The sequence below is a fragment of the Eublepharis macularius genome, chromosome 5, assembly GCF_028583425.1.
Source record: "Eublepharis macularius isolate TG4126 chromosome 5, MPM_Emac_v1.0, whole genome shotgun sequence".
NCBI classification, from domain to species: domain Eukaryota; kingdom Metazoa; phylum Chordata; class Lepidosauria; order Squamata; family Eublepharidae; genus Eublepharis; species Eublepharis macularius.
The window spans coordinates 24,824,811-24,852,435 of NC_072794.1; the positions used below are offsets into that span (position 1 = coordinate 24,824,811).

At 43.9% G+C, this 27,625-nt stretch overlaps 1 protein-coding gene across 1 annotated transcript in view; it reads right to left on the reverse strand.

Annotated features, from left to right (window-relative positions):
* CACNA1E (calcium voltage-gated channel subunit alpha1 E) overlaps positions 1 to 27,625 on the reverse strand; it is a 378,426-nt gene that overhangs the window by 34,635 nt on the left and 316,166 nt on the right. Inside the window, exons 32-40 of the mRNA XM_054979594.1 lie at positions 27,514 to 27,624; positions 26,701 to 26,784; positions 26,447 to 26,572; positions 25,217 to 25,282; positions 24,045 to 24,136; positions 21,258 to 21,423; positions 20,333 to 20,460; positions 3,877 to 3,973; positions 314 to 419 (exon numbers count right to left, since the gene is read on the reverse strand). Of these exons, the coding sequence (XP_054835569.1) occupies positions 314 to 419; positions 3,877 to 3,973; positions 20,333 to 20,460; positions 21,258 to 21,423; positions 24,045 to 24,136; positions 25,217 to 25,282; positions 26,447 to 26,572; positions 26,701 to 26,784; positions 27,514 to 27,624 (976 nt within the window). The remainder of the gene's footprint in view (positions 1 to 313; positions 420 to 3,876; positions 3,974 to 20,332; positions 20,461 to 21,257; positions 21,424 to 24,044; positions 24,137 to 25,216; positions 25,283 to 26,446; positions 26,573 to 26,700; positions 26,785 to 27,513; position 27,625) is intronic.

The window sequence follows — 27,625 nt, forward strand, 5'->3', positions numbered from 1 at the left end:
CATTAGAAGCAAACTATAGGATCAAAGTTCCCATCTCTCTCTCTCTCTCTCTCTCTCTTTCTCACACTCACACATACACACCCTTTATATTCTACTCTGAGGATGCAGAGGGGAAGTTTTGCTGATGTCCCCACAGATGCTAGCCAATAGGGTCTCATCACAGATGTAACACAATTAAGTATCAGAATTACTCTTGTCTCTGCAGAACCGATTTAACCAAGCTTGCCCCACTACTAAAAAAAAAAAGTAAGATTCTCAGCTGGTCAGGAGAAGGCCCTTTCTCCCTTGGCCTGCCTCCCCTTCCTGCCTTTACCTTTAGCGATCTTAATATCCAAAGCTGTTCGGATCAGTGCCATCAAAGTGGAGGTGAAATGGACTGTGTTGTCCTCGGCCACAGGCATATTCATCAAGACCAGTCTCTGCACAAGAAAGGGGGCGGGGAAGGAGGCAGAAAATAAGGTTGGAAAACGTATCAGGGAGACGCGAAGAAAAATGCATTGGACGCACAGAACAGAGCAGCCAAAAAGAAGGGCAAGGATTGCCTCCTCCACCCCCCTCCCCAGCTCGTACATACGCCCCTCTTCAGCATGCTCTTTTTATGCAGCTTGTGCTCCCTGTCCTTAGCTTGGGGGCACAGGAGAGACAGCCCCAGGGGATTCTGTTTCTCCGTCATTCAGAGCCGTGGGGGTTTCTTTTTCCACTTCCCACCAAATCTCGGGACACTGCTAAACACAGGCCCGCCCTACCTGATCATCCTGCTGCCCAGCTACATCCTGGCGCCCCCTTTTTGAGTTTGTTTTTAAAAAGAGAGTGATGATGTTTGCCAGCACATGATTGCCCATGCAAAGTTCTCGATTCATCTGAGGCTGAAAGGGGTGGTGGCGGTGGAGAGTGCAAATGGAAAGAATCAATGACCAGGGCAAGAGTGGGTGGGTCATGCGCCTTCTGTCCCAATAAGGGAAACAAAAATGGCCAAATCCACTTCCCAGAGAATGTATTTTGCTCTATATGTCCTTGGCCCCTGTCCACCCTAATTTTGGGATTTCCAAAGCACCGCAGCATGAAACCGTGGTTTCTTTTTAACTATGATTGGCCTGAGGGATTCAACCTCCAGATGATTACACCAGTCCTGGTTTGTCTCACTCAGGGCTGGAATCTCTGCTGCTGGGAGTGTATGAGGGCAGTGCCAGGGAACAGACCGGCATTAAGTCAGGATGTCTGTGCTCACACATTACAGGAAACCCTAAATACCAACAGTGGTTAACAAACCCACTTCAAACAAATACTTCACAGCCTGTTTTGACGGACTCAGTTAGCGGAGTGGTCTACATTTGGACAATCCATCTAAACACAGGCTTTTTTCACACATCTTACCGGCTCCGGTACGTCATGCAAAGCTCCCGGAAGGACAGCATCTTCCTGGCGCGATTTCACACGAGAATCGGGAAATCGCGCCAGGAAGACGCTGTCCTTGCGGGAGCTTTGTGCAACATACCGGAGCCGTTAAGACATGTGAAAACGGCCACAGTTGGCTTAATTAAACCTTGGCTTTGAGCATTGTCTGAACTGAGCCTCAGAATCCTCAGGCGAGTAGCCATGCTTCCATGTGTAAGTTAAAAATAAAAGTGGGCTGTGTGCTTCTGAGAACACGTGGGTGTGAATGCAAGTGAGCTTTGTCATAAAAATGAACAGAAGCTGTCCCTGGCAAGAATCCTGGATCATGCCACTGAACGACAATCCTATCTGACTTAATAGAGGCCATGTTTTAGGAGGGCTCCATTGTGCTATTAAAACAAAAACATTCAGGACCTGAAGGCCTGTAATGTTGCCTGTACCAAAATATGCCAGTCTGCTGAGAACTGAGCAGCAACACATCCCCCCGCCCAGTCCTGGCCTTCTCATCACATATGCCAACTCCTTCAGGTACTGCTAAGGTCTGAGGAACCACTGAAGGCAAATTCCCTAATGTGAACAAGCATCTGTCGCTGTGCCACTGTGGGTGGTGGTTCTTGCCTTCCAGGATGCATGAACAGTCCATGCACTTTTAAAGTCAAGAAGAGCACCGCTAAAACAATTTCAGCCTAGGGAGGTGACCATCATCCTTCCATCCCAACAATTCTGCATATCAACAGGGACTGGTTTGATTTAGATGCAGCTGTTGTGTTCCAGATTCTGTGCAACGCAAAGGAATAAAACACCTCTTGTTCAGAACTGATTCAAATAAAGACACATACTATTGGACCAGCTTCTGTTGATTAAGCCCGGCAGGCTTTCCGGATCCAACTCCTTATGAGGCAGAGGAGTTGTGTGTGTCTTGAAAATTCATATACTTTTACATGACCGGAAGTGGGTTGGATAAAAGGAATCATCTCTCTGACATTCCAAGCTGCCTTATACAGAGTCAGGCAACTGAATCCCCTGCTGCCTACTCTGACTGGCAGGGGGTTTTACATGTAGGGGTCTTCCCCAGCTCTGCTGCTGAAAACTTTAACAGTGAAGATGCCAGGGAATGAACCAGAGTCCAGATTTGCAAAGCATGCCCTTATCTTTGCCCCCTTGTTCATAATCTGACCTTTGTAATCAATCTACGAGCTGTGCACACCATGATAAAACTACTTTGAAAACTCCCAAGGATTATCTCCCTGTTGCACTGCAGATACTAGGTCTGTTGATTCTTTAGGGAATATTAAAGATGCCCTCAGGGTTTTTGACACTGAAAGGGCATTTATTTTAACATGTTCAAGTTCTTTTTACTTACACTGCACTATAGACCCTTCTTTCCCAGGAGCTTCTAGGGGTGGGGCTGGGTGCTGAGTGACATCACCTGCGGCTGAGGATGCTCTAGCAAATGTCCTAAGTGATGTCACCAGAGAATCACTTTTTTGGCCCAATTTCTCCCACTGGTCCCTCTACATCTTATCCTAGAATAGAGTTGCTCCCATGGAAGATCAGCATCGATCAGTATCAAGTATGTGGCAGAGGCATTGGGTTGTATCCAACCAAGAAGCAGATACAGGAGGGGAACCCTGTCGAAGAGGCAGAATATCTGCTTTGCATGTAGATGGTCCCAGGTTCAGTTCCTGACACCTCCAGTTACAAAGGAGCAAGTAGTAGGCGATGTGAAAGACCTACGAGTGACCCTGGGCAGCTTCTGCCAGACAGAGTAGACAATACTAATCTTGACAGGCCACTCACCTGACTTGGTATAAGGTGTTCAGTTCAACCATGCAATTCCAAAGACTGAAGGGTAGCTGCATTTTTTAAGAGAGGGCAGAGATTTCTGCCGATTCCTCCCTCCTGCCACAGCCCACTGACATCCTCCAATTTTGTTCTTGGACCCTTCAGAACACCATAGTGTTGGTCTGCAGCAGGAGGAGTTAATTATTGGAAATCTCCAACCCTTTCTTAAAAAAACCGAAGTGCCTTGGCATGTGGTTGTAACTAGATCACTATTAGGCAGGGCTTTTTTTCAGCTGGAACACAGTGGAACGGAGTTCCGGAACCTCTTGAAAATGGTCACATGGCTGGTGGCCCCACCCCCCTGATCTCCAGACAGAGGGGAGTTTGAGGGCAATCTAAACTCCCCTCTGTCTGGGGATCATGGGGGCGGGGCCACCAGCCATGTGACCATTTTCTCTGAGGGCAACCCACTGAGTTCTACCACCTCTTTTCCCAGAAAAAAAACCCTGCTATTAGGTATTTAAGACCCAAACATAATATCTCTAGAAGTCACATAATCCTCGCGTGTATCAAGTAGCTTCCTGATTATCGATCGGTAAAACTCCCCCCATCTCACCCCCACCCTGCCATCCCATTTATGCTTTCCCCACCTTATTGCTGATCACTAACCCATAAAGGAAAGAAGGGTTGTTCTACCTTATAAGCAACTTTGGAGGGACATCTCTTGCCGAGGCCTAGTGGTGGGGACATGAGAGTCAGCATTTCATACATCTCAGTGTAATGGATGCGGCCACTGCTCATGGAGGGGAAAGAGGACAAAGGGAACAGGGAGGGGAAGAGGAAGATGCAGATAAACGAGAGGGGAAAGAAAGGCATTCCCAGAGACCAAACAAAACCCAAGACAAAACGAAACGGGATACAAGGAACAGAAGAGAGAAAACAAAAACGGGAAAAGAACAGGAAACCCATTAATTCAAATCATACACGAGAGTCTGTGCTGGTGTGGATTTATAGAACCCGTCACACAGACCCAGGAACACCATCTGGAAGAGTGGCCTGCCTTTTCATCTCTCTTCTTCTGCGGCTGCCTTTACAGCCAGTTCCTTCTTCTCGCAGATGCAGCTTTTGCCTTAACGTTGTTCCCAGGGCTGTGTGCAAGTGGTATAAATCAAGATACACGACACTCCAACAAAGGATTAATGCAGGATGTGGCAGGGTGCACCTCGATGAAGGAGAGGGACCAGAATTGTTCCCTGAACCCCACTGGGTTCCGTCAAGTCCTGTGATTTGGGAGGGGAGGGTGGGAGGGTGTCACATAACCCATTGTTGAAGAGACGTGTACCCCACCCCACCCCTCTGGTCATTTCTATGCAATCAGAAAAGCAGCATCTTGCATAGGAGGGCTCTGAACCAGGGTGACCAATCAGAGGAATGTGTCTGTTTGCTTCCATCTAACTCTAGGGATGATGGAACACTTTCCCACCATGCACTGGTGCAAAGGCATGCTAAGTGGCTACGGAAACAAAACTGGGAAGAAAACTCTACATGCCATGCTCCCAACCCTGGGTCTCTCCCACATGCGTCTTCAAGTTCCACCCAGTTGGAGTTTAAAGAGTCTTGGCAGAGGCAGCTGTTTGGCCTTCTGAAGTTCAGTGTTCAACTAGGGCTTCCCCATTTTAAATGAGCTATAATGGTCAGTACCTAGCTGGGATTGCCTGTCTTGTGACGCTCTTGACATGTTACCTTGTCCTGTGTGTGTGTTGTGTGCTGAAGTCACAATCGACAACCTCAGCAAGGGTTTGTCAAGGCAAGTGAGAAGCAGAAGTGGTTTGCCAGTGCCTTCCCCTGTACTGTCACCCATTCAAGTACTGACTCTGCTTAACTTCTGAGATCTGATGAGACTGGGTTATACCATGCCACCTTCCTTCCCCCTTGTCCTATACTCCTTATTTAATTTATAAAGCTACTAGGTCATAGCTTCTTATTCTGGCCTCATTTACACAGCCAGGAGAATGAGGTGGTAGAACAAGATGCACCACTTTACACTGCAGATGGTAGGTTTCCTTTGCTCCTTTGCATTTAAAAAAATCTCCCCGAGAAAAGAAAATGTGCACAGCAGAGAGAAAAATCTGCCCCCCTTCTCTTTGCATGCTGTGCTGGTTTTCTTTTGGCTGGTCTTGTGACCGTAATAAATCTTTGATTGATTGGTTGGTTTTCTGTTTGCAAGGAACTCTATGAACATACGGCAGCATTCCAAAATGTGATCCTCCAGTTGCCATACAAAGTGATGCAGTCCCTTCTGCATCATTTCTACTTCTTTGCCTTGTATGTGTAAATGAAGCTTCAGAAGTTCCTTTCCTTAGTTTAATAAGCAGGGGAGATACATGGCCTCTCTCCACATGCTCTTTGTAGGTGTTCCCCTGCAACTGAAAGGAAAACACAAAACCCCAATTCTGTGCTGGCGATCTGCAAAAGAACCATTCCAGCCTTTTGGCAAAGTCTTCTTAAACAGATTGGCAGTGAAATCCTAAGCAGAGTTACTCCATTCTATGCCCATTTATTTCAGTTGGCTTAGACTGGAGTATCTCTGCTTAGGATTTCACTGTCGCCTGCCAAATACCATTAAGCCCTACCTCAAACTGAGTGCCAGGGCTGTCTTACGCCCTCCCAAATGAGAAACATCAGGCTGTGCAGCTTCCGCAATTTGTTAAGGCAGTTCACACTTGCCTCCTCCCAATTGTCTTTGGAGAAGATTAACATGAACACAGCCATCCTAAGCAGAGTCATACCTTTCTAACCCAATGAACCTAGAGGGGTATAAGACTGCTTAATACTCTTTTGTTAAGCAGTGTTAGTCTTCCATTGTAAAGAGAAAACGTCTTTGCTCACTGCATGATTAATTCTGGTTGTGTTCTTAGCCTTCTTGCTTTTTGTTCTCTCTCTGATTTGAGGGGTATGTTTTTCACTCAACGGCACAAAAACCCCTTATGCATCCCTCAAGCATTTATCCCTGCCTTTCTAGGCCAACTTTTATCAGATAACCCGCAAGGTCATCGTACAAATAATGGAAACAATTTTTGGTTGTTGTGGGTTTTCCGGGCTGTATTGCCGTGGTCTTGGCATTGTAGTTCCTGACGTTTCGCCAGCAGCTGTGGCTGGCATCTTCAGAGGTGTAGCACCAAAAGACCGAGATCTCTCAGTGTCAATACATCGAAACAATTTTTAATGGGAATTTCTCCATGTGAGAGCTTGAAGTGTATACTTTCATCCCAGGGTAGCCCCGGCCTTTAAAAATGTCTCACTGCTGGTTTCAAAGCCAGATAGATACTTTTGAATTTAATTTATTTTGGCTTCTCTTTTCAGCTCAACAGTCTCACATAATAAAACATTTCAAAATGGAAATTATAAATATTTTTTTTGCTGAAAAACCAAGCCAAGCATAGCCCTGAGAATTTGCAGTAAACTCTTGTGAGAAAGAGACGAGTGGACGTGACCTACAGGCTACTGTGAAACAACAGGTGACATTTAAAATGAAGGACACAGCAGCCATTTGGGTGGACCTTCACAGCTATAAAAAATGGCCAAGAGTCTGGATAAGCAGTTATTTCTCTTGAAAAAAAAATTAAGCCCCGTGGAATTTTGGCAGAAAATTAAAAACATATTATGGGCAAGATACAGAATGATCTTTCGTTTACTCATGGGGCAAGTGGTCAGTCCAGGAATGGAAATCTGTAAATTCATGAACTCTAGCCCTTTTCACATGCCATAATGACATCTAAATCTACCAGTCATGTGTATCTGGAGTTTATAGTACCCATGATGTGTGAACTGGGGCAACACATGCAATTATCATGTGTACACCCCATCAGTACATATAAATTCAAGTCCTGAAATACCCAGTAGCTGTACCAGAGCTGTGCAGATGTGAAAAATATGCATATTACCATGTTCTCACAACACGGTGACAGCACATATTGGAAGAATCTATATCCAGTTGATAGGCTCCTGGTACATGTCATTGTACCAGCCCGCAAATCTAGGCGCAGCTGAGAAAGGAGTAATGTGGGAGAGACAAAAAGCCCCAGAGAACTTCACTTGCTCTTGCCCAGTCTCTTGACTAAATTGTGCTGCTGCGGAGACAGACGTAGGGATAAAACCCACATGCTTTTAAATATCTTTCAAAGATCAAAGGCTCTGTGGGTGGTATCTTTTCTGCCATGGAATGGAATGCATACATTTTAATATCTTTTGAAAGTGAATTGCTTAAGTGCATTTCAGAAAGGCCGAACTGGATCTGCTTTGCCCAGGAAAGATTTAAATGTTGTCCAAAATGACACATAGGGAGACGGTGTGGGCTGGATGGAAGGTAGCTCTGACATCTGAACCATTGCTTCTACCTCTAGCAAGTCCCACACATCCAGTGGTAAAACTTTGGGCAGGAAAGCAATGAAGACCATGAAATAGGATTCTTAATGGCAGCACTGTGGTACTGATACTGCATTATTTTGTTGCTCCTTGTTCCATGAGCAATAATTGGAAATAAGACTTCACAGATGCTGTTGGTGATCATGGTTGTACCAGGGAAATATCCTGTTATAAAAGGAGATTGAGGAAAACAGAAGGCTGTTCCTTCAGAATGGGGTGTGGGAATGTACCTTAGTAGATTTCAAACAGAGAAAGAGGAACTTTTTTTTTTTTTTAAGACAGGCGCCTTCTAAACAACCTCATTTGCTGACCTGCCAATGCGGGGAAGATAGCTAAGTGCAGGAACAAATGGAGATCAGTGATTAATCAATGCCTTGTCTAGACAGGCAGAAGAAGGAAACAGTAATGAAGTGGCAAAGTGCGGAGGTGGTAGAATGGACTGTACCACTTAACTCCGCAGGAGAGGGATTACATTGTTCACAGTTCTCCATTACTGTTCTGTATTAATAATTCCAAGTAAATGATAAATTATCACAGCATGTGAGGGCCTAGACTAGAACCTTTTACCTTGATGTGCTAATTTTTAACTTACAAGTGGCATTAAAAATGTGGCTCTCCCCACCAACTGTCTGAAGCGGTATTGCTCATTCCCCACTTCAGAACTTCTCCAACTCCTTTGGCTACATGCTTCGACCTAGCCTAAGAATATCTGGAACGCTTGCTTTCCAGAGACTGATCTTACTATAATGAACTCCATTTACAATTTGATACAAATGTTTGATAATCAGTGGTCAAGAGAACTGTTTCTGTGACCAACATCTTAAAGAAAATGAAATGACTCCAGCTTACTCATTGTCACAGGAGTTTCTTGATATAATCAGAAAAAATGTTATGTGGAGGTTGAAGAGGTCGGCAAAGCCTATGCAAAGATTTACAGTGCCATCCTAAACACAGTCAACACTTTTTTAAACCTTCAATAGATTTAGAAGGGTATAAATCTGCCTAGGATGGCACTTTCATTGTGTGGGGTTAACCGTCCTTAGTTATTGTTATATAAACAATAAGTGATACGAAAGTTCATACCCTACCACAAATTCTGTTAGTCTTATAGGTGCTACTGGACTCTTGGTCTTTTCTACTTCCTTATCATTTGCTAAATAATTAAGCCTGGGCAATTGGGAATAGATTTCAGGTATGAGAATTGGACAAAGAGACAGTGTATGACCCTGAGGTTCCTGTAATCGGCAGAAATGTAGTTGTCGTATAGAGATGTCAGCTGACAGTGCAAAGGATATGCACTAAAGGAAAAGTGTAATCCACGTGGTTTAAAGTATTGTGGTATAGAAGTACTCCCAGCTCCCACTAAGGGTGGGACTGAGCTGCTGGAGGGCTGGCTCTTGCCCAGTTGGGCAGCTGACATGTGTGTGTGTTATACGCCATTAAGTCGCCTCCAACCTATGGCGACCCTATGAATGAAAGGCTTCCAAAACGTCCTGTCATTAACAGACTTGCTCAGATCCTGCAAAGTGGAAGATGTGGCATCTTTTATTGCGTCAAGCCATCTTGTTTTAGGTCTTCCTCTTTTTTAAGGTCTTCCTCTTTATGTCTTCCCGGGCAGACATGTTCTGGCCAAGTCAGGAATGCCTCCCACCCTACAGCTGAGCACCAATACTACTGATACCACTCAGTGGAATAAGGAATTCTCACCTGTCAGAGGACAGGGGAGTTATGGGGGTGAAAAGGATGGTGTTTAAAAAAAAAGAGAGAGAGTGAAACTGGACCTATCAGCCAATTGATTCTTGACTCCAGGCCTGCTCTTCCATGACAGCCAGGAAACTGGAGGGACCTACCCACTTCTCAGTCTGGTTTTTAAAAACTGGTATGAGGACCAATGAGGAAAGGCTGCTCCAGGCAATGGAGGAGCAAGGATGGGAGGGCAAAGATGAATCTCAAATACCCTCTCTTTTCCAGAATTGAGGCTTTGAAGAAGCAAGCAAGCAGCACTCCAGGCCAGGAGCCAAACTGCGGGAAGGGAACATGAGTGTGGGATGCGACATTATGTACACTTACAGGGAAATCTTAAGCAGGGTTATACCTTTCTGAGAGTCTCTCTACATGAGATGCCTTGGCGCATGTTTGTCTAGTGTAGAGAGAGACACAACATTCGCCAGAAAGGGCATCTTAAAAAGACAGAGCTGGCGGAGATCGCTCCTCAGAGGGTTTGTTAATTTCATCTTTGCCTCCTTGAAGACTCTGTCAATTTCACCTCTCCAGTCTAATACTGTGTGGGATTGCACCAGAGGGCAGTGAAGAATGGAAATGGGCTGGAGCTGCCTTCCACAGCTGGGCTTGGACCTCGAGAAGTTATAATGGGGTGAAGTTTCTCTTCTGGGATTTCACAGCCCCTTCACGCAGCTCCAGTATATAGCAAAACCTTTGCCCTGCTGCCAGCTCTGTCTTTTTAAACTATCCTTCCCAGCTAACATAGCATCTCCTGTCATGTGTTCTTCACATGTCAGATGTCTTGTGTAGAGAGACTCTGAGTCCATCAACTTTGATGGACTTTAGAAAGGTATAACTCTATTTAGGGCGACAGTATCAATTACACCAGATGAGAACTTTGGATCTTTGAACCCAAGGTGCTTATGTTTTGGCAGAGAACAGCCTGCAGGATGGAAACACTAATCTTTTTACAAAATAATAAAGAATCCAGTAGCACCTTTAAGACTAACCAACTTTATTGTAGCATAAGCTTTTGAAAACCACAGCTCTCTTTGCCAGATGCATCTGACGAAGAGAGCTGTGGTTCTTGAAAGCTTATGCTACAATAAAGTTGGTGAGTCTTAAAGGAGCTACTGGACTCTACTGTTTTGCAACTACAGACTAACATGGCTAAGTCCTCTGGATCTCTTTTACAAAAGATTTAGTTGCAAATAATGCATAGACAAAGCTCTCAAGAACTGAAAATGAACTGAATCTGGAACATTTGTAGAAAGAGAGAAATAGCATAAATGTTCCGTACCAAGTTAAAAGTCAGATTAAGAACAAGAAATTGACACATGTGTGTGTGTGTGTTTGGGCAATGGGAGTGTACAGGGATAGCTTCAACATGTAATTTTAAAAAATAAGTATGCATTGTGTTTGATTAGGACCTACATTTCACTGAGTAGTTAAACCCGCTGGTAGGGGGCTCCCATAGCTGAACATTCTTCCACACAAAAAAATTCCCACATAGAAAAATAGTGCGTCAGGAAGAAATCTTTCCCTAGATATGTTACTTCGGTATATTTGTCATCTGCAGTCTATTTTAGTTCAGCTCAGAGAACAGGTTGAGTACCCGCAGTGAGAACTAGGTCAAAGACAGGGTTTTGAAACTGGCAAATATGCAGCAGAGTTTGGAGACCCCTCTGGAAATCTTAATATTACTTTCAAGGGTCACACAGTCTTGGGTGGTGGGAACCTACATGCTGACACTATAGCCAAATATGTGACATCTCTGCCATTTTGTATGCATTGCTATTTTTCCCCCTCTCAATTCTTCACCCATTATACTTTTCCGTATTTTCAGAGCCACACTAGTTGCACACCCAAGAATAATAGCTGTCTGTGACAGAAGAATACATGTCCAGACAAAGCTCAGACTTTGGTGAGAGAAAAAAAGCAAAAAATAAAATAAAATCCTGCGTCTTCCAAATACCTTCTCTGTGCTTCAGGAAACATCCAACCTACAGCTCCCCCCACCCAAGGAACTCCATTTCAATTATACATAATCAAATGGACATGAATTTGCTTTTGTTTAGGCAACCTGCTTCCCCATCCAGCCCCCCCCCCCAACCCCGTAACAACAGCTGCTGGTTCTGAAATGCTATGGATCTCTTTAAACTCAAAGGAGAGCGCCACCTGGGTTCCCCGTGTGAAGTGCGGTGGTGGTAGAGCAGAGAGGAAGGGGTGGTTTAATGGGTATGTCCTAGTGCCGGGTTGTGGCTGGGAATTGGGAGGCAAACCTTGCACGCCACCCTGTAGGGGCAGTTCTCTCCCAGGCCCAGAGGAGGCGAGATCACCCGTACTAATGTGTACATATCCTTATACGGGATCCTGCCACTGGAAAGGAAGCACAGGTGGGTTAATAGGGTGACTCAGGAAAAGGGAAGGAAGAGGAATGAAGTGTGTCACTGGTGGCACCAGAGATGTGTATCATTCTCCTTTTGTCTCCACCTAGGAAAAGGCTCTGAACGCTCACCCCTTGGGAATATAGAGCTATTGCCTTCTTTGTGCCATTGTGATCCAATGGAAGGGGACTACTGACTTGCTGGGAAGGAAGGTTATGTAGGGTTAAAAATTACTCTGATCCCAAAGCTGGGATATATACTAAGCTAAGAACTTAGTCCAACCACTGAACTCTAGTCCAACCACTGGGCAGGGGGTTGGACTAGATGGTCTGTATGGCCCCTTCCAACTCTATGATTCTATGAACTTCTTGTCTGACTGGGTTCTTGGATATTACCAGCATATGTAGGAAGACTTATCCTAGAGTAATGTAGTAGAGGAAGCCCTTCTGCAAGTTAGATCTTTATTTATTTACTTTATTTATACCTTGCCTTTCTCCCCGGTGGGGACCCAAAGTGGCTTAAATAAAGTTGTCAAGGGTCTAAGTCTAATGGATTTCTATTTTACACACGTGGAATGTGACAAGCAAAGAGAGAAAATAGATTGCCAGAGTTAAAGACAAGACTGGAATCCAAACTGGCTGATTTCCACTTTAATAAAAATCTCATCCAGATCTTTGATGAACACACGGGGGCAGAATCATATGTGCATTTCTTGCTCTTGTTTCCCTGTACTGTGTTCCAGGTCTGCATTGATGCTACAACTGCACATATCTGCGTAAGTGGGAAATTTGGTTTTCCAGGGTTCCCAATAATATGGAGAGAATATTATACATGCACATTTGTATACTTTATGCAGAACTATCTATCACAAGAATATTCTGGTCTTCATCTAAAAAGTTCAGGATGACGTACATCATTCCTCTTATTTTTTTTTTTATGCAACATCCCTGTGAGGTAGGTCAGATTATGAGAGATTGACTGGTGGAAGGTCACCCAGTGAGATTAATGGCCAAGAGGACATTTAAACTTGGGTCTCTCAGATCACACACTAACTAATACACTACATGTGTGTGCACGCGCGCTATCTGCCATCAAGTCATTTCCAACTTTTGGTGACTATGAATTAACAACCTCCAAAACATTCTATCATTAACAGCCTTACTCAGATCTTGCAAAATGAAGTCTGTGGTTTCCTTTTTTAAGCCAATTCATCTTGGGTTGGGTCTTCCTCTTTTCATACTGCTTTCAACTTTTCCTAACATTATTGTTGTTCCCTACTTTGCATGATGTAATTGAAGTACGACAGCCTCAGTTTCATTTGAACTCCTAGGGAGAATTCAGACTTCATTTGCTCTAGAACCCAATTGTCTTTTTGGTGGTTCATGGAGTCCATAAAACTTTCTTCCAACACTACATTTTGAATGAATACATTTTCTTCCTGTAAGCTTTCTTCATTCTTAAACTTTCATAACCATACATAGGGGAATACCATAGTATGAATAATCTTGATCTTGGTCCCCCAGTGACACTGCCTTATCCTTAAGGATCTTTTTGAGTTCCTTCATGGTTACCTTTCCAAGTCTCAATCTCCTTCCTATTTCTTGGTTGCAGTCTCCCTTTTGGTTGATGATTAAGCTAAGGAATAGAAAATCTTTAACAATTTCAATTTCTTTATTGTCAACCTTAAAGTTGTGTAATTCTTCACATGAGTAATTACTTTTGTCTTCTTGATAGTCAGCTGTAATCCTGCTTTTGCACTTTCTCCTTAAACCTTCATCAGTAGTCATTTCAAGTAGTCATTATTTTCAGCCGGTAATGTGTCATCTGCATATCTCAAATTGTTAATGTTCCTTCAGCCAATTCTCATTCCCTTTTTATCTATAATCCATATGTTCTGCATATATATTGAACAGATAGCGAGATAATGTACATTCTTGTCTGACACCTTTGCCAACTGGAAACTATTCTGTTTCTCCAGATTCTGTCCTAACAGTAGCCTCTTGTCTCAAGTACAGGTTACACATCAAAACAATCACAATTTCCTTTGAAGCCATACATAGCTTTTCATGATCCAATAGTTAAACGTTTTGTGGTAATCTATATAAAACAGGCTGATTTTCTTCTGAAATTCTTTGGTATGCTCCGGTAACCATTGTAAATTTGCAATGCGATCTCTAGTGCCTCTTCCCTTTCTGAATCCAGTGTGAATATCTGGCATTTCTTGTTCTATATATGATAGGAGTCTTTGTTGCAAAAATTTGGGCATCACTTTGCTTGTGTGGGAAATAAATGCGATTGTTCAATAGTTGCTCCAATTTTTGATGTCTTCTTTTTTTCAGAATTGGAAGGTAGATAGAGTGTTTCCAGTCTCTGTGTCATTGTTTTGTTTTCCAGGTGGTGGTGCAAAGTGCCATCAAGACATAACCTACTTATTCAACTCTTGGTAGGGTTTTCAAGGAGAAAGACTAATGGAGGTGGTTGGCCATTTCATTGTCTGCCTCTGCAACCCTGGTCTTCTTTGGAGGTCTCCCATCCAGTTACTAAATTGCTTTTTTGACCCATGGCAGGAGGAAGAAACTCCTGTTCATTCTACTTTGCATAATAGCTTAATTAATTAATTACATTACATTATTTATATATCTGCCTTTCTACTGAGCATCTCAGGACCCAAGGCAGGTAGTAAGTTTGTGCTGACTTTTATCAATCCTAAGCAGGTCTACTCAGAATTAGAGATGGGCATGAATCGAATTATGACACAAAAAACAGCACGAACCAGGCTGGTTTGTGGTTCACGAACTAGTGGTTCGTGGAAGCTCGTTTCCATGAACTTCCACGAACTGGTCTACTGGTTCATTTGGGTCGTAAAGGGGCAGTCTAAATGGCCATTTCCCCAGGGAAATGGACATATAAACTTTTCCTGTGGCTTGCAAGCGGCAGGTCCATTTAAATGTTTTCAGCCTCCTCCACTGCCCTGCAGGCCCAAGCAGCAGCGGAAGAGGCCAAAAATGGCCTTCCTGCCCCTCGCAGGAGGAGGGGGAGGACGCTGCAGGCCTGCAGGGCAAGGTAAGTGTGGGGCTGGGGGGCTGGGGTTTGGGCAGTTTAAAGGGCCCTGCCACGTGCAAGCGGCAGGTCCCTTTGAACTATCAGGTGGCAGGCAGCAAGGGGGGGTTCCCCACCTGCCGCCTGCCAGCTGATAGTTTAAAGGGACCTGCCACTTGCAAGGCAGGAAAGGGCCCTTTAAACTGTCAAATGCCCTTTTCCCTGTCGCTGCTAAGCGGCCGGAAAGGGGCATTTAAACCCCACGAACCACGAACTGGTTCGTAAACTTGCCCCAGTTCGTACCAGTTCCTGGTTCCTGGTTTGTGAAAACCCACAAACCACAAACCTCATGTATTGTCGAAGGCTTTCACGGCCGGAGAATGATGGTTGTTGTGGGTTTTCCGGGCTGTATTGCCGTGGTCTTGGCATTGTAGTTCCTGACGTTTCGCCAGCAGCTGTGGCTGGCATCTTCAGAGGTGTAGCACCAAAAGACAGAGATCTCTCAGTGTCACAGTGTGGAAAAGATGTAGGTCATTTGTATCTACTCAGGAGGGGTGGGGTTGAGCTGAGTCATTCTGTAAGAGTTTCCCAGGGTGTGGAATGCTAATGGCGGGAGGCTTCACTGTATCCTGAGGAGGTTCTTTTGCATATGGATTGGTACTTGATGTGCTAATCTTCTCTGCAGGGCTATTGTCGGGGATAGAATGTTTTGTTAGCCTGGTGTTTTTCAGAACTGGAAACCATGCTCTGTTCATTCTTAAGGTTTCTTCTTTCCTGTTGAAGTTTTGCTTATGCTTGTGAATTTCAATGGCTTCCCTGTGCAGTCTGACAAAGTAGTTGGAAGTGTTGTCCAGTATTTTGGTGTCCTGGAATAAGATACTGTGCCCTGTTTGAATTAGGCTATGTTCAGCCACTGCTGATTTTTCAGGTTGTCCAAGTCTGCAGTGTCTTTCATGTTCTTTTATTCTTGTCTGGATGCTACGCTTTGTGGTCCCGATGTAAACCTGTCCACAGCTGCAGGGTATACGGTATACTCCTGCAGAGGTGAGGGGGTCTCTACTGTCTTTTGCTGATCGTAGCATCTGTTGTATTTTTCGGGTGGGTCTGAATACTGCTTGAAGGTTATGCTTTTTCATAAGCTTTCCCATCTGATCAGTAATTCCTTTGATATATGGCAAAAACACTTTTCCTGTAGGAGACTGTTTTTCCTTGGTTGTTTGATTCATCCTGGGTTTGATTGCTCTTCGGATTTCATTTCTGGAGTAGCCATTTGCCTGAAGTATACCGTATACCCTGCAGCTGTGGACAGGTTTACATCGGGACCACAAAGCATAGCATCCAGACAAGAATAAAAGAACATGAAAGACACTGCAGACTTGGACAACCTGAAAAATCAGCAGTGGCTGAACATAGCCTAATTCAAACAGGGCACAGTATCTTATTCCAGGACACCAAAATACTGGACAACACTTCCAACTACTTTGTCAGACTGCACAGGGAAGCCATTGAAATTCACAAGCATAAGCAAAACTTCAACAGGAAAGAAGAAACCTTAAGAATGAACAGAGCATGGTTTCCAGTTCTGAAAAACACCAGGCTAACAAAACATTCTATCCCCGACAATAGCCCTGCAGAGAAGATTAGCACATCAAGTACCAATCCATATGCAAAAGAACCTCCTCAGGATACAGTGAAGCCTCCCGCCATTAGCATTCCACACCCTGGGAAACTCTTACAGAATGACTCAGCTCAACCCCACCCCTCCTGAGTAGATACAAATGACCTACATCTTTTCCACACTGTGACACTGAGAGATCTCTGTCTTTTGGTGCTACACCTCTGAAGATGCCAGCCACAGCTGCTGGCGAAACGTCAGGAACTACAATGCCAAGACCACAGCAATACAGCCCGGAAAACCCACAACAACCACAAACCTCATGGTTCGGTTTTTTTGTGGTTCATGCCCATCTCTACTCAGAATCCTACTCAGATCTAGTCAATGAGGCTTACTTCCAGGAAAGGGTTTTTTATAGGATTGCTCCACCAGTTTTTATAGCTGGGAAATAACACTTTCACTTCCATAAGGCAGGTATTTTAAAAGTTTATGGTGGGTTTTTAATCCTGACCTAGTTCTAAATATTCTTCCTTAGAAAGAAGTTCCTGCAAAAAACTAGCAAAAGCTACGACAGAACCCATTGCTCATTTTCTACATGCAGGGATTTTTCTTAAATGCAGGAAGATTCAGTCGTATGAGTTCCTATCAACACTCTGAAATTACACAGCAAAGACAGAGGTTTTTACCACCTTACTAGGCAAATTACTGGCCCAAGATTGTAGAACTGGACTACAGAGGCTCACTTCCCTTCTGTCTAATACCCATCTTTGGAATCTAGCCAAAGAACGGAAGAGTGGATATGTGAGAAACAGGATACTGTACTCCCCTCATCATCCACGGACTGATTAAACATAGTAACAAAGTGCTGAAAGAAAAGGGGATCCTCCCTAACTCTGATTTTACACAGCAAGACCTGATGACTCTTAAAAGCAGGTTTAGCTAAAAGACAAATTAATGGGCGTACTGTGCTAACTACTGTTGAAAATATAACCAGGGGAGGGTGGGAGAAAAGGCAAGCAAGAAAACCCCAATTATCCTTTTTTAAAAAGTTGAGAATCAGAAACCCACAAATCATTAGATAAAACAACATGGGATTTCCTGCTTTAAATGAGACATAATGTTCGAGCTATGGAAAGAACAGTCAACTCCTTCATAAAGGAGGAATACATCCAAGAAGCGCAGACTTCTTTTTCATGTGTGGCACCTTGAAGATCAATGTGGCTGGGCTTATCTGTGGCTTGGTCTTCCAGCACCAAAAGATGGCTTCCTCTATTCCATCCATGACATCTAAGGAAACAGATGTTTGCTGATGAAAGCTCATGCATCTGTTGATTTTTCTAAACTGGAAAGTCACTGGTAATAACTGTAGCCTGGTTTAGAACAGCAGAACTCTTGACAACCTCACCTTGAAGAGGTGCTTGAAGAGATGCCATCAATTTCACACCCTTGTACCTTCCCTAAATTCACACCACTGTTACTTCAAAAATTGGTGTTAAGCTGAGCCATAAATCTATACTAGTATTATAAGTGTGTAACGGGTGCTGATCTAACAGTAAAATGTAGAGTTAGGAAAATAATGTGCATCTGACCTTCCACCAGGGCTGTACCATTTCAGAATGCAGGCAGGAAATCGGATGTCTGAACGCTATCAAAATAATCTATCCGCATATACAACACTAGCACCCTATATGTTTGCTTTCTATGTACGGAGAGTCATTTTTTTTTTAAATACCAGGGAATGTTCAAACATGCAACCCATTTGCAGTGTATGCAGCAGCAGAGACCAATCAGAGCTGCACCATATGATTCTCATGACTGTGTGTTCCAAAGGTGATTCTCAGTAATAGCTGTTCTGCCCAACCATGCCATCAAAGCCTTGTTTGGGGTCAGGAGGGGGAAAATCCAGACTGGCTAAGAAGAAAAAATAAATAAATGGATGATTGCCTCATAATACGGAGACAACAGCAGTTTGGACTAATTCACAGAAGTCAATCAAACTGAATTTCAGGCACACAAAGGTGGCTTCATGCCAGTTGCTGAGATTCCAGTATTGCTACAGTGGTGAGATCATGTCTTTCCCAAAGCTGTGACTGCTGGTGGAGATTTAAAAACCCAAAGTTCTACAGCATCTGAACATTGGAGTCTGACAATCCCAACCGCCCTCTGAAGTCCTCCTGAAACTTGGGAGAGGCATTAAATAAGAGGATGGCTGCTCATATGAGATAGGGTCTAGGAGAAGCTGATCTGGAACAGCTTTGCTACCTCCATGCTACAGATCTCAAACCATTCCTCCTGACCCTGAAATGGGAGTTCTTAGAGCTTATCTACCCATCACAAAGTCCTTGCATTTGACAGGAGGACTTGTGTGAGACTTGCACTAGGAGCTTTCCCCCGCCATGTGCACACACACTGGCTCTACTGGTAGCGAGATACAGCTTTAACCCCACCCCCAACCCCACGCTATTTTTGCATTTGCAAACTGCCCCATGAGGCTCTGGTATTCAATTCATGTTACTTACATGGCTACACATAAATTTCACAATGAAACCAACAGCAGTGCCAGTGCTGGTTTGCAAACGTGAAAACAGCAGGGGGGAAAGGCTAAAGCTGCTTCCCTTCTCCTGTTTGATGCAGAGTTCTGGTGTTGTTCACCGACAATCACAAAAACTTTGGAATGTGTAGATGGATCTTTAGAGCAGCTCCATGCTTTGAGAGGCAACTGTATATGCCATCAGAAAGCTGGAGAAACTTCAGTATTTCCTGTAGCAAACACATGAAGTATGAATGGTAGGTATGTACCATTAAGTGCTGTTATGCACATGCCTAGCTGCCTGGCATGTTTCATGGTGCACATCTTCTGAGTTTTGGATATTGGCTGCAGGAAACATCACAGTAACAGTGGTGTATCTATGGCAGACATGACTGTGGCATAAAATGTAGACATGACCTTATTTAAAAAGAATTCCCAGAAACTGATTGCCCAATAGAGATGGGCATGAACCGAAATACAAACGAAAGTTCGGCACAAACCAGCAGTTTGTCAGAGCTCATTTCTGACGAACCGCCATGAACTTTAGGCTGGTTTGTTTGGTTCACTTTTCGGTTTGTCACTGCAGACAGCCTGGCACCGATCAATCAGTTTCCTAGGCAACGGGGGAATGGGCTTTCTGCAGACCTTCTGCTGCCCCAGAAGTGACCTTCTGATGACCTGTAGTAGTGGTAGTAGTAGTAGTCGTCGTCGTCATCATCATCAATTTATATACTGTCCTTCAGGATGACTTAACACCCACAGAGCAGTTTACAAAGAATGTTATTATTATCCCCACAACAACAATCACTCTGTGAGGGAGTGGGGCTGAGAGAGCTCCTAGAAGCTGTGACTGATCCAAGGTCACCCAGATGGCTTCAAGTGGAGGAGTGGGAAATCAAACCTGGTTCTCCAGATTACAGTCCTGTGCTCTTAACCACTACACCAAACTGGCTGTCAGTGGAAGTGATGATTTGCTGACCTGGAAGTGACATTTTCACAAACCAAATGAACTGGTTCGTGAACCAGGGCAAACACGTGAAAGTTCGTGGTTTGTGAAATGCGACAAACCACAAACCGCATGGTTTGTTTTTTTCCTGGTTCATGCCCATCTCTATTGCTGAACCATTATCATAATGCTTAATTACTTTAAATAGGACATATAGATCTTTTAAAAAACCTTGAGTTTTGCCCATGATTCAAACTCCGTTGTTTGAGTGGGATCATTCAATGTGCCTTTAGCAAGAACATCTATCTGCTTCAAGAGCCACTTGGAAAAGGCTTTGCATAACAGCTTTCTCTCCTACTGCCAGCCAACACCTTTGGAGAGTGTAGGGCGGAGAACAGATAACTGCATCCCATTTGTGCTTGACTGAGGTTATGATATCCTAGTGGATTTCGCTAAATGTGTAAAAGCAGAAGGGTGCTCCTACGTACCACGCAGCTCTGTCGTACTCTGCCCAAATCCGGACAAATTCATCAAGATGATGGGGTCCCAAAATGGAGGAATCACGAGTCAGGTATTCAAAATTGTCCATGATGACAGCCACAAAGAGATTGAGCATCTGAGTTAAAGGGAAAAGAGGAACACTTTCCAGAGATGCAGTCATGTTAGTCTGTTGTAACAACAACAGTCAAGGAGAATTACTGCCACGTAAGAATATAAGAGGGGCCTTCCTGGATTAGTCCAGTGCACTATCGAGTCCAGCATCTTGTTTCACATAGCAGCCAACCTGCTGCCCTGAAGCGCCAAACAAACAGGGCATAAAGGTCAAGGACTTCTTCTGATGTTGCCTCCTAGCCCGAGTTTCAGAGGTTTACTGTCTCTGAATATGGAGGTTCCTTTTAGTTACCATGACTAGAAGCAACTGATGGACCTATCCTCCATGAATCTCTAACTTCATGAATATTACGTTGGTGGACTAGAATCAACTTGATTAAGTGTGGATGAGAGAAAAAGAAGATGAGGAAGGGGAGTGATCAGGGCAGGATGTTTGAAGAGATACAGGAAAATTACTTTGCAAAACTGGGAACTTCTTGGCCTAGGACTTTTGGCTGCAAAATGCTTCCTAAGCAGTCTTTCTGCCCCTGCTGTAAAATGGTAATACCTTTCCCAACTAACTATCACCTGCCTCCTCAACCCATCCAGACAACAGAAGCACAGTGCCATCCCAAGCAAAAGTACACCACCCTTCTAATTGCATTGACACCAGAGGACTTAAAAGGGCGTAAGCCTATTTAGGATTGCACTATCAGTGTCCAGGAGCCTTCCTTTGTACATGGCAGGACGCCAATGATAGGATGGTGGACAGTGATGCATCAGTATATCTGGAATGCCAAGGGCAGGGAAAGGAGGACTCACCAAGAAGGAGCAGAAGAAGATGAAGGAGACAAAGTAAACGTACGCCAGTTCTGTGCCACAGTGCTCATTCTCATTCTGTCCGGCAGTCGCTGTGGTGTCTGGCTCACATCCTTTACCTTCCAGGCAAGACAGCATGATCTCTTGCCATGCCTCCCCAGTGGCACTCCTGCAGGGAGAATAAATCCATCTCTCAAGATCATTGTTTAGTTCACTGTCATTGGCGGTAGTCCCAATTTGTTTTTCTTTCATTTATGTGCCCTTTTTCAGATAAAGTCAATGCCGTCATGGGATGGGAAAAACTCAGCACAAGGAGCGTGGAAACAGCTTGAAACTAAAGCAAGACTGGTGCAAGGTATTGTGCCACCCCACGCAAGATCCATCCATCCATCTTCTCCTGGTCCCATGCCAACTGTGCCACCAAGGGTGGGGAGTTTTAGTGTACCAGTGCCATCCTTGTTGTGAGGTCCCCACTTGGGTGGCTTGGCTTGAAAACCAGCTCCAAACTAAAGACTCCCTGGTCTGATTCACATGAAGAGGAAGTGAAAAACAAAACAGGGATTTTGGAGTCAAGGCAAAGGAAGTTGGGAACTCCAATCGTATCATTTCTTGTTTAGCTAATCTCTCTCGCTTCTTTTTAGTATTAACCAACATCAATTGCTTAATTCATAACAGACTACACATTGAGATACTGCCAATGTTTCCGTTTCCTGGGCTTTGTATTCCTGGGCAATAGGAGAACAAGCATTCCAGTCCTCCTTTGGCTTGGATGCTATATTTCAGTCTTAGAAAAACGGCCTCTTCTCCTCTCCCTTTCTCTTTTCTTCCCCCCTGCTTGTCCCAGTTAACTGGCTGATGCTTGAAGCGTTTTTATAGCGCTATCCTAAGCAGAGTTAGATTCTTCTGTTGAAGTAAATGGGCTTAGAAGGGGGTAATAGTTTCAGGTGGGTAGCAGTAGAAGAGCAAAATTAGAGTCCAGTAGCACCTTAAAGAGAACCAGTTTGGTGTAGTGGTTAAGAGTGTGGGACTCTAATCTGGAGAGCCGGGTTTGATTCCCCACTCCTCCGCTTGAAGCCAGCTGGGTGACCTTGGGCTAGTCACAGTTCTCTGGAGCTCTCTCAGCCCCACCCACCTCACAGGGTGTTTTGTTGTGGGGATAATAATGACATACTTTGTAAACCGCTTTGAGTGGGCGTTAAGTTGTCCTGAAGGGTGGTATATAAATCAAATGGTATTATTGTTATGTTATTATTAAAGACCAACTAGGTTTCCAGGGATGAGCTTTTGAGAGTCAAAGTCCTCCTCCTTATCTAGGGTCTCAGCAAGCATCCTAGTTTTGCAGCCCACCAATGCAGCACAGTTGTTAAGTGGTTTGGCTGCGAATCAGCACTCTACTGGTTCAAATCCCACTACTACCATGAGCTCAGCAGGTGGCCTTGGGTAAGCCATGCCTCTCAGGCCCAGCTGTATTGTAAGGATAATAATAACACTAACTTGTTCACTCCTCTGGGTGAGGCACTAATCTGTCTAGAAGAGCAGTATATAAGTGCAGTTATTATTATTATTATTATTATTTCACAGGGCCCTGGTGCCTTGAATGCTGCAGAAACAGGGCTCAATGAGATAGGTGGGGTGGAGTGAGGAGGTGGCATGAGGAGAGAGAGACAGTCTTCCCTGTGTCTGCCACAGTAGTAGCACTAGCCATCAGCACAGCCAAGTAAGTGGAGCTGGGAACTGGGATATTGGAGACAGGATTTTGGAAAGCTCGTGGCATTCCCACTGATATCAGCATGTGTGCCTTGGGCTTTCTAGTGCTTGAAGCTGGGCTTGGAAATAAACTGAACTACTTTCTGGCAAAACATCAACTCAGTATATCAACAGCAACTCCAAACTGAGCTACAGGGGATATGCCTGTGTCTAGAAGTGTGATTTCAGTAGCAGTTTGTGGTATCTATATGGAGGAGGAATTGTTGCCCCAAAGTGGAGGGAATAAAAAATCCCATTCATGTACCATGTACTACAGACAAGCACAATTTGTACACTGGCCAGGCAGGCAGTAAAAAAAGGTAATTTACTGAGTTTAGTTTTGCAACAGGTGACAATTCAGGGCTCAGATGAGAGAGAAGTCTTGTTCTGCTCACAAAATACAAAGGGCAGGGTCTTGTGGCCCCAACTTGTCTCAGGGCCACGCAGATCAGGTGAAGCAGTTTTAACTCTTCAACCTCCACTCACCGTCATTATTAGTGGTGCCTCTACTCTCTTACTGGCATTAAAATACTGACAACAGAGTAGTGGGTCCACCTTTGAAGGACAAAACCACAACTGAGGCTATACCAGATTGCTATTTGCATTTTATGGATAGAATGAGGCACATGATCTTTATCCTGTCTGCTTGAGCCCCAGACATGTGTTTGGCTGTCCACCTTCCAAAATAACTTTGAAATCATTTATAATCATTTGAGAGAGAAATGGTAGAGTTTTAGGTAAATATAAGTTGTATGGGCTCTGAGTCCATAACAGGCCTTTTTTTCGTGGGTGATTTTTGCTGCTTCTGGCAAGGCAACCCTCTTCAGGCTTTCTTCCAAATTCTGGATGGTTAACTCTTCTATCAGATTTCAATGTGGCATTTCAAGGGTTTTCTTCCAAATTTTCTGCCTGAAATGGGGAGTTAAGTGTCTGGAATTCAGAAGAAAACCCAAGGAGGTATGGGGCCCAAAAGAAGCAAAACTTGCCCATGCACAAAGGCTTTGTTGCAAAAGATGATCCCTCTAAATTTTAAAACCTATTTACCTGAAAAGAAGCATGAGGGAACCCAGGAAGCTGCGGAAGTTGTTGTGACGGTTAATATGGCTTTCTTCATCTAATTTGATATTCCCAAAGACCTGAAGGCACAGAGAAACAAAAACTTGATGTAACAGGATTTACAATGCAACAGAGATACATCAGCCTTCCAAATCAACTGCGAAGGCTGAACAAGATTTCCAGGGCCCCAATCCTCTCCTCTGTCCCAGGTATAATAACAACATCAGGGAAAGGCAAATAATTATGGTTGGAGATGGAAAGTTTCTAAAGAGAGTTGGTTTGAAAGAGACAGAGCTGCTCTTAGTAGTGCAGGCTGAGACAAAAGATAGGAACTGTGGCCAGTGCTGACTGGGATCCCAGAAGCAAAACTGGAAATGATGCAATGCGCTCCAGAAATGAGCAACTGGCAATCATTTTCCAAACTTCAGAATTGTCTATAGACAGGACAGCAAAAAACACCAGCCAAGGAAGGGAGCAGAGGCATCAGCAGAGAAGCACGTGGCAAGAGCCTTTGCAAACACTTTAGGGACAACGTTGTGTTGTATTATAGATTCTCTGATTGTAGATTCACTGATGACATTTTTGTGGCATTGCAGAGTGTTAAACAGTACAAGAATGTCATTTATGGATAAACATTATATATCCATCCCTTACATTTTCTATGAATGTACGCACCCCACCCCCATCTTTTGGGGACAAAGTGGAGTTTATATTAGACAAGGACAAATAGCAGCTACTGTGCCTGTCAAATCTACGGACAAGAATTCTATGCTCCATTATGATCGCTATCATGCACTGCAAGTGAAGAGGCATTTGCCAGCTAGCTAATGTATGAGAAATTACACCAGCGTAGAACATTTTGAGATTTGGCCTTAAGCAGGGCTATCCAGTTCACACCATCAGTTTAGCCCTTGCTACGGTTAATGCCTTGGAAAGATGGATACTGGTACAGGATTATGTTAAAAATCAATACTTTCGTCTGCCTGGGAATATCATTACAAGAAGTGATCTGAACCTTTGATGCTAACTATGGGGATGATGATTATATTACAAACTGCAGCTCATTAACAATATAGTCTGTCCTCAGATCTCAAGGAGAACCTCTAGTTCCTTTACTGGACATCGGCAGGGAACACGAACATGTCCAGTCATTTCCTTACCTGCATCCCAATGATGGCGTATATGAAGAAAAGCATCGCAATCAGGAGACAGACATATGGGAGTGCCTGCAAGGACCATACAATGCAAGTGGTTGGTTTTGTTACATGCCCTGTGGGTTTAGTCTTTCTGTGGAACACGTGGTTTGGCTCACTTGCTTGAGAGTTCAAGTGTTATCTGTCATCTGTTCTGCACTAGGACCCTTTTTGCACTGCTGAAGGATCCCTCTTCTGCATTCCCCTGCTAGCAGAATTGAAAGGGGGGGGGGTCCATACAGTGCTTAATATTGCCCTTAAAAAGCTAGCAGAGCTGGCCTCTGAAGCACCAAGAGCCTAACTGTTGTGATTACTTAGAAGAAAGCATCATTCAGCAAAAGTCTCCTCTCTCTTTACAGCTGTCCCTTTAAACTTATTTCCTAGACTCTTCTGCTACTCCATGCTTTATTAATTACTTCCTGTTCACTTATATTCAGCATTCCTGAATAGATTCTTAATCCATTCTTTTTCCCCAGGACGGGGATTAATTGCTCCTTGTTCCTTTACAGCAGAAGTAATTGTTCGCGATCACTACTCTTTTTATTTTTGTGTGTGTGGGATCATCATAATCATGCAATTACAAAATTACACTCATGGAATTTTTTGTTTAAATGAATGAAATAAGAGACAGGCAGTAATTCAAGCTTTCCTTTTCATCCTCTCCTTAGGGGCAAAATGTATTCAACTATACCAGTGCACTACGGTGAATAGGAAGAAATTAATTAAACATCCTGGGAGAATCGGAAGCAGCTTTAAAACGAAGGCAAGGAGGATTTAAAGGGGCAGGGGCATCATACAACATGCATCTCTGTCCACAAGAGAGCAAACACTTTGAACAAATGAGGGAAGATGAACTCTCTACCTTCCACTCAACAAACCAATAATGTGTATCTCCACAACTGATGGCAACTGATGGCAGTAAGCAAGTGCAACACTTAGGCAATTATGTTGTGGGGAGGGTTAGAGATACCATTGGTCCCCCCCACCCCTACACTCACACATGCCAGTGCTGCCATTTTTGGTGCACTGATAGCAGAAGAGTGATAACTCCTCCTCCCACTCCTCAAGCATGTGCTTTAAGGATGACAGATTTAGAGTGCTGATCATTTGAAAATATGTTTGTGTGGAAGAGCTTTGATACTGTGCACAAAAGGTTTTGCGGCAAGCTGCTCATTAATCTCGTGGGTTGACCTTTACCTTGAATGACTGCACAAAAGTCCACAGCAGAATCCGAATGGTGTAACCCTGGCGAAGCAGTTTGATGAGACGTGCGGCACGGAACAGTTTCAGAAAGCTCATGTTGAAGCTGCTAGTATTTACCAGCTGGGGGTGTGGTGGTGGGGGCGGGGGGATGAGAGGAGAGAAAGAGCAACGAGTTAAAAGGGAAAAAATAATAACACATTCTTTGGTCTCAAATTTCTGCAAAGAAGAAGTAACAGAAACAACTTTACCTTGCTATCTGTCAAGATAATTTCTGTAATGCTTCCAATCACGGTGATGAAATCGAAGATGTTCCAAGTATCGCGGAAATAGTTCTGTAGGAAGAAAAGCATACAAATCAGACCGCAGCCACGTCTGCCCTTGTTCTAGTCAACTGGTGCCTCTATGAGGATTCTTCCAGCTCCATTCGTATACCTCAATAAGCCATAGGAAACAGAGGCAGGGCACCACATCTACTTTAAACTAGGATAGGCATCACCATTACTATAATCCAGTAACTTGCATCAAGGTAGCCCAGTGAATTCATTACAAAGTTCAGTTTTTACTTAGTTCTCCTATTTCCAAGGAGAATTTTTATCTACCCAGCTATGAGCAATAGTGTATTATTTACATCCAAGTAAGGAAGTAGGAAGGGCTGGTCATCTATCTCATTTCCTCCCAATATTATGACTTCCAGAGTGATTCCAATGACAATGTTTGCAAAAGTAATGCACAATGCAATCACAGACATGACTTCCTATGGGTTCATGAAATGTATCACTCTAGAAACTGGTTTCCTGTTTGTAGGATACTCAAGGAACCGAGCAGCAGACCCATTTGTTACATTTTTCCTCCAAATGGTCAGGATATTACCCGTGTTGGAGAAAGGATCCTGGGCTAGATAAACTGAGTTAGTATTTCTTAGGGTCATCACTCAATGGGTTGACATAACCATCTAAGATGTCCAAACGACTCGATCAGATGAAAGAATGTCGTAACAGGAGCAAACTAGTTAGTCCTCAACCTGGAAGTTAATTCCCAACCCTGAATGTCTGGCAACTCACCAGGAAGCCAAAAGCTATAATTTTCAGGAAACATTCCAATGAGAAAACCATGGTAAAAGCAATATTCAGGTACTTCAGAGCCAGTTCATACGTGTAGGGAGCAGAATAGTAC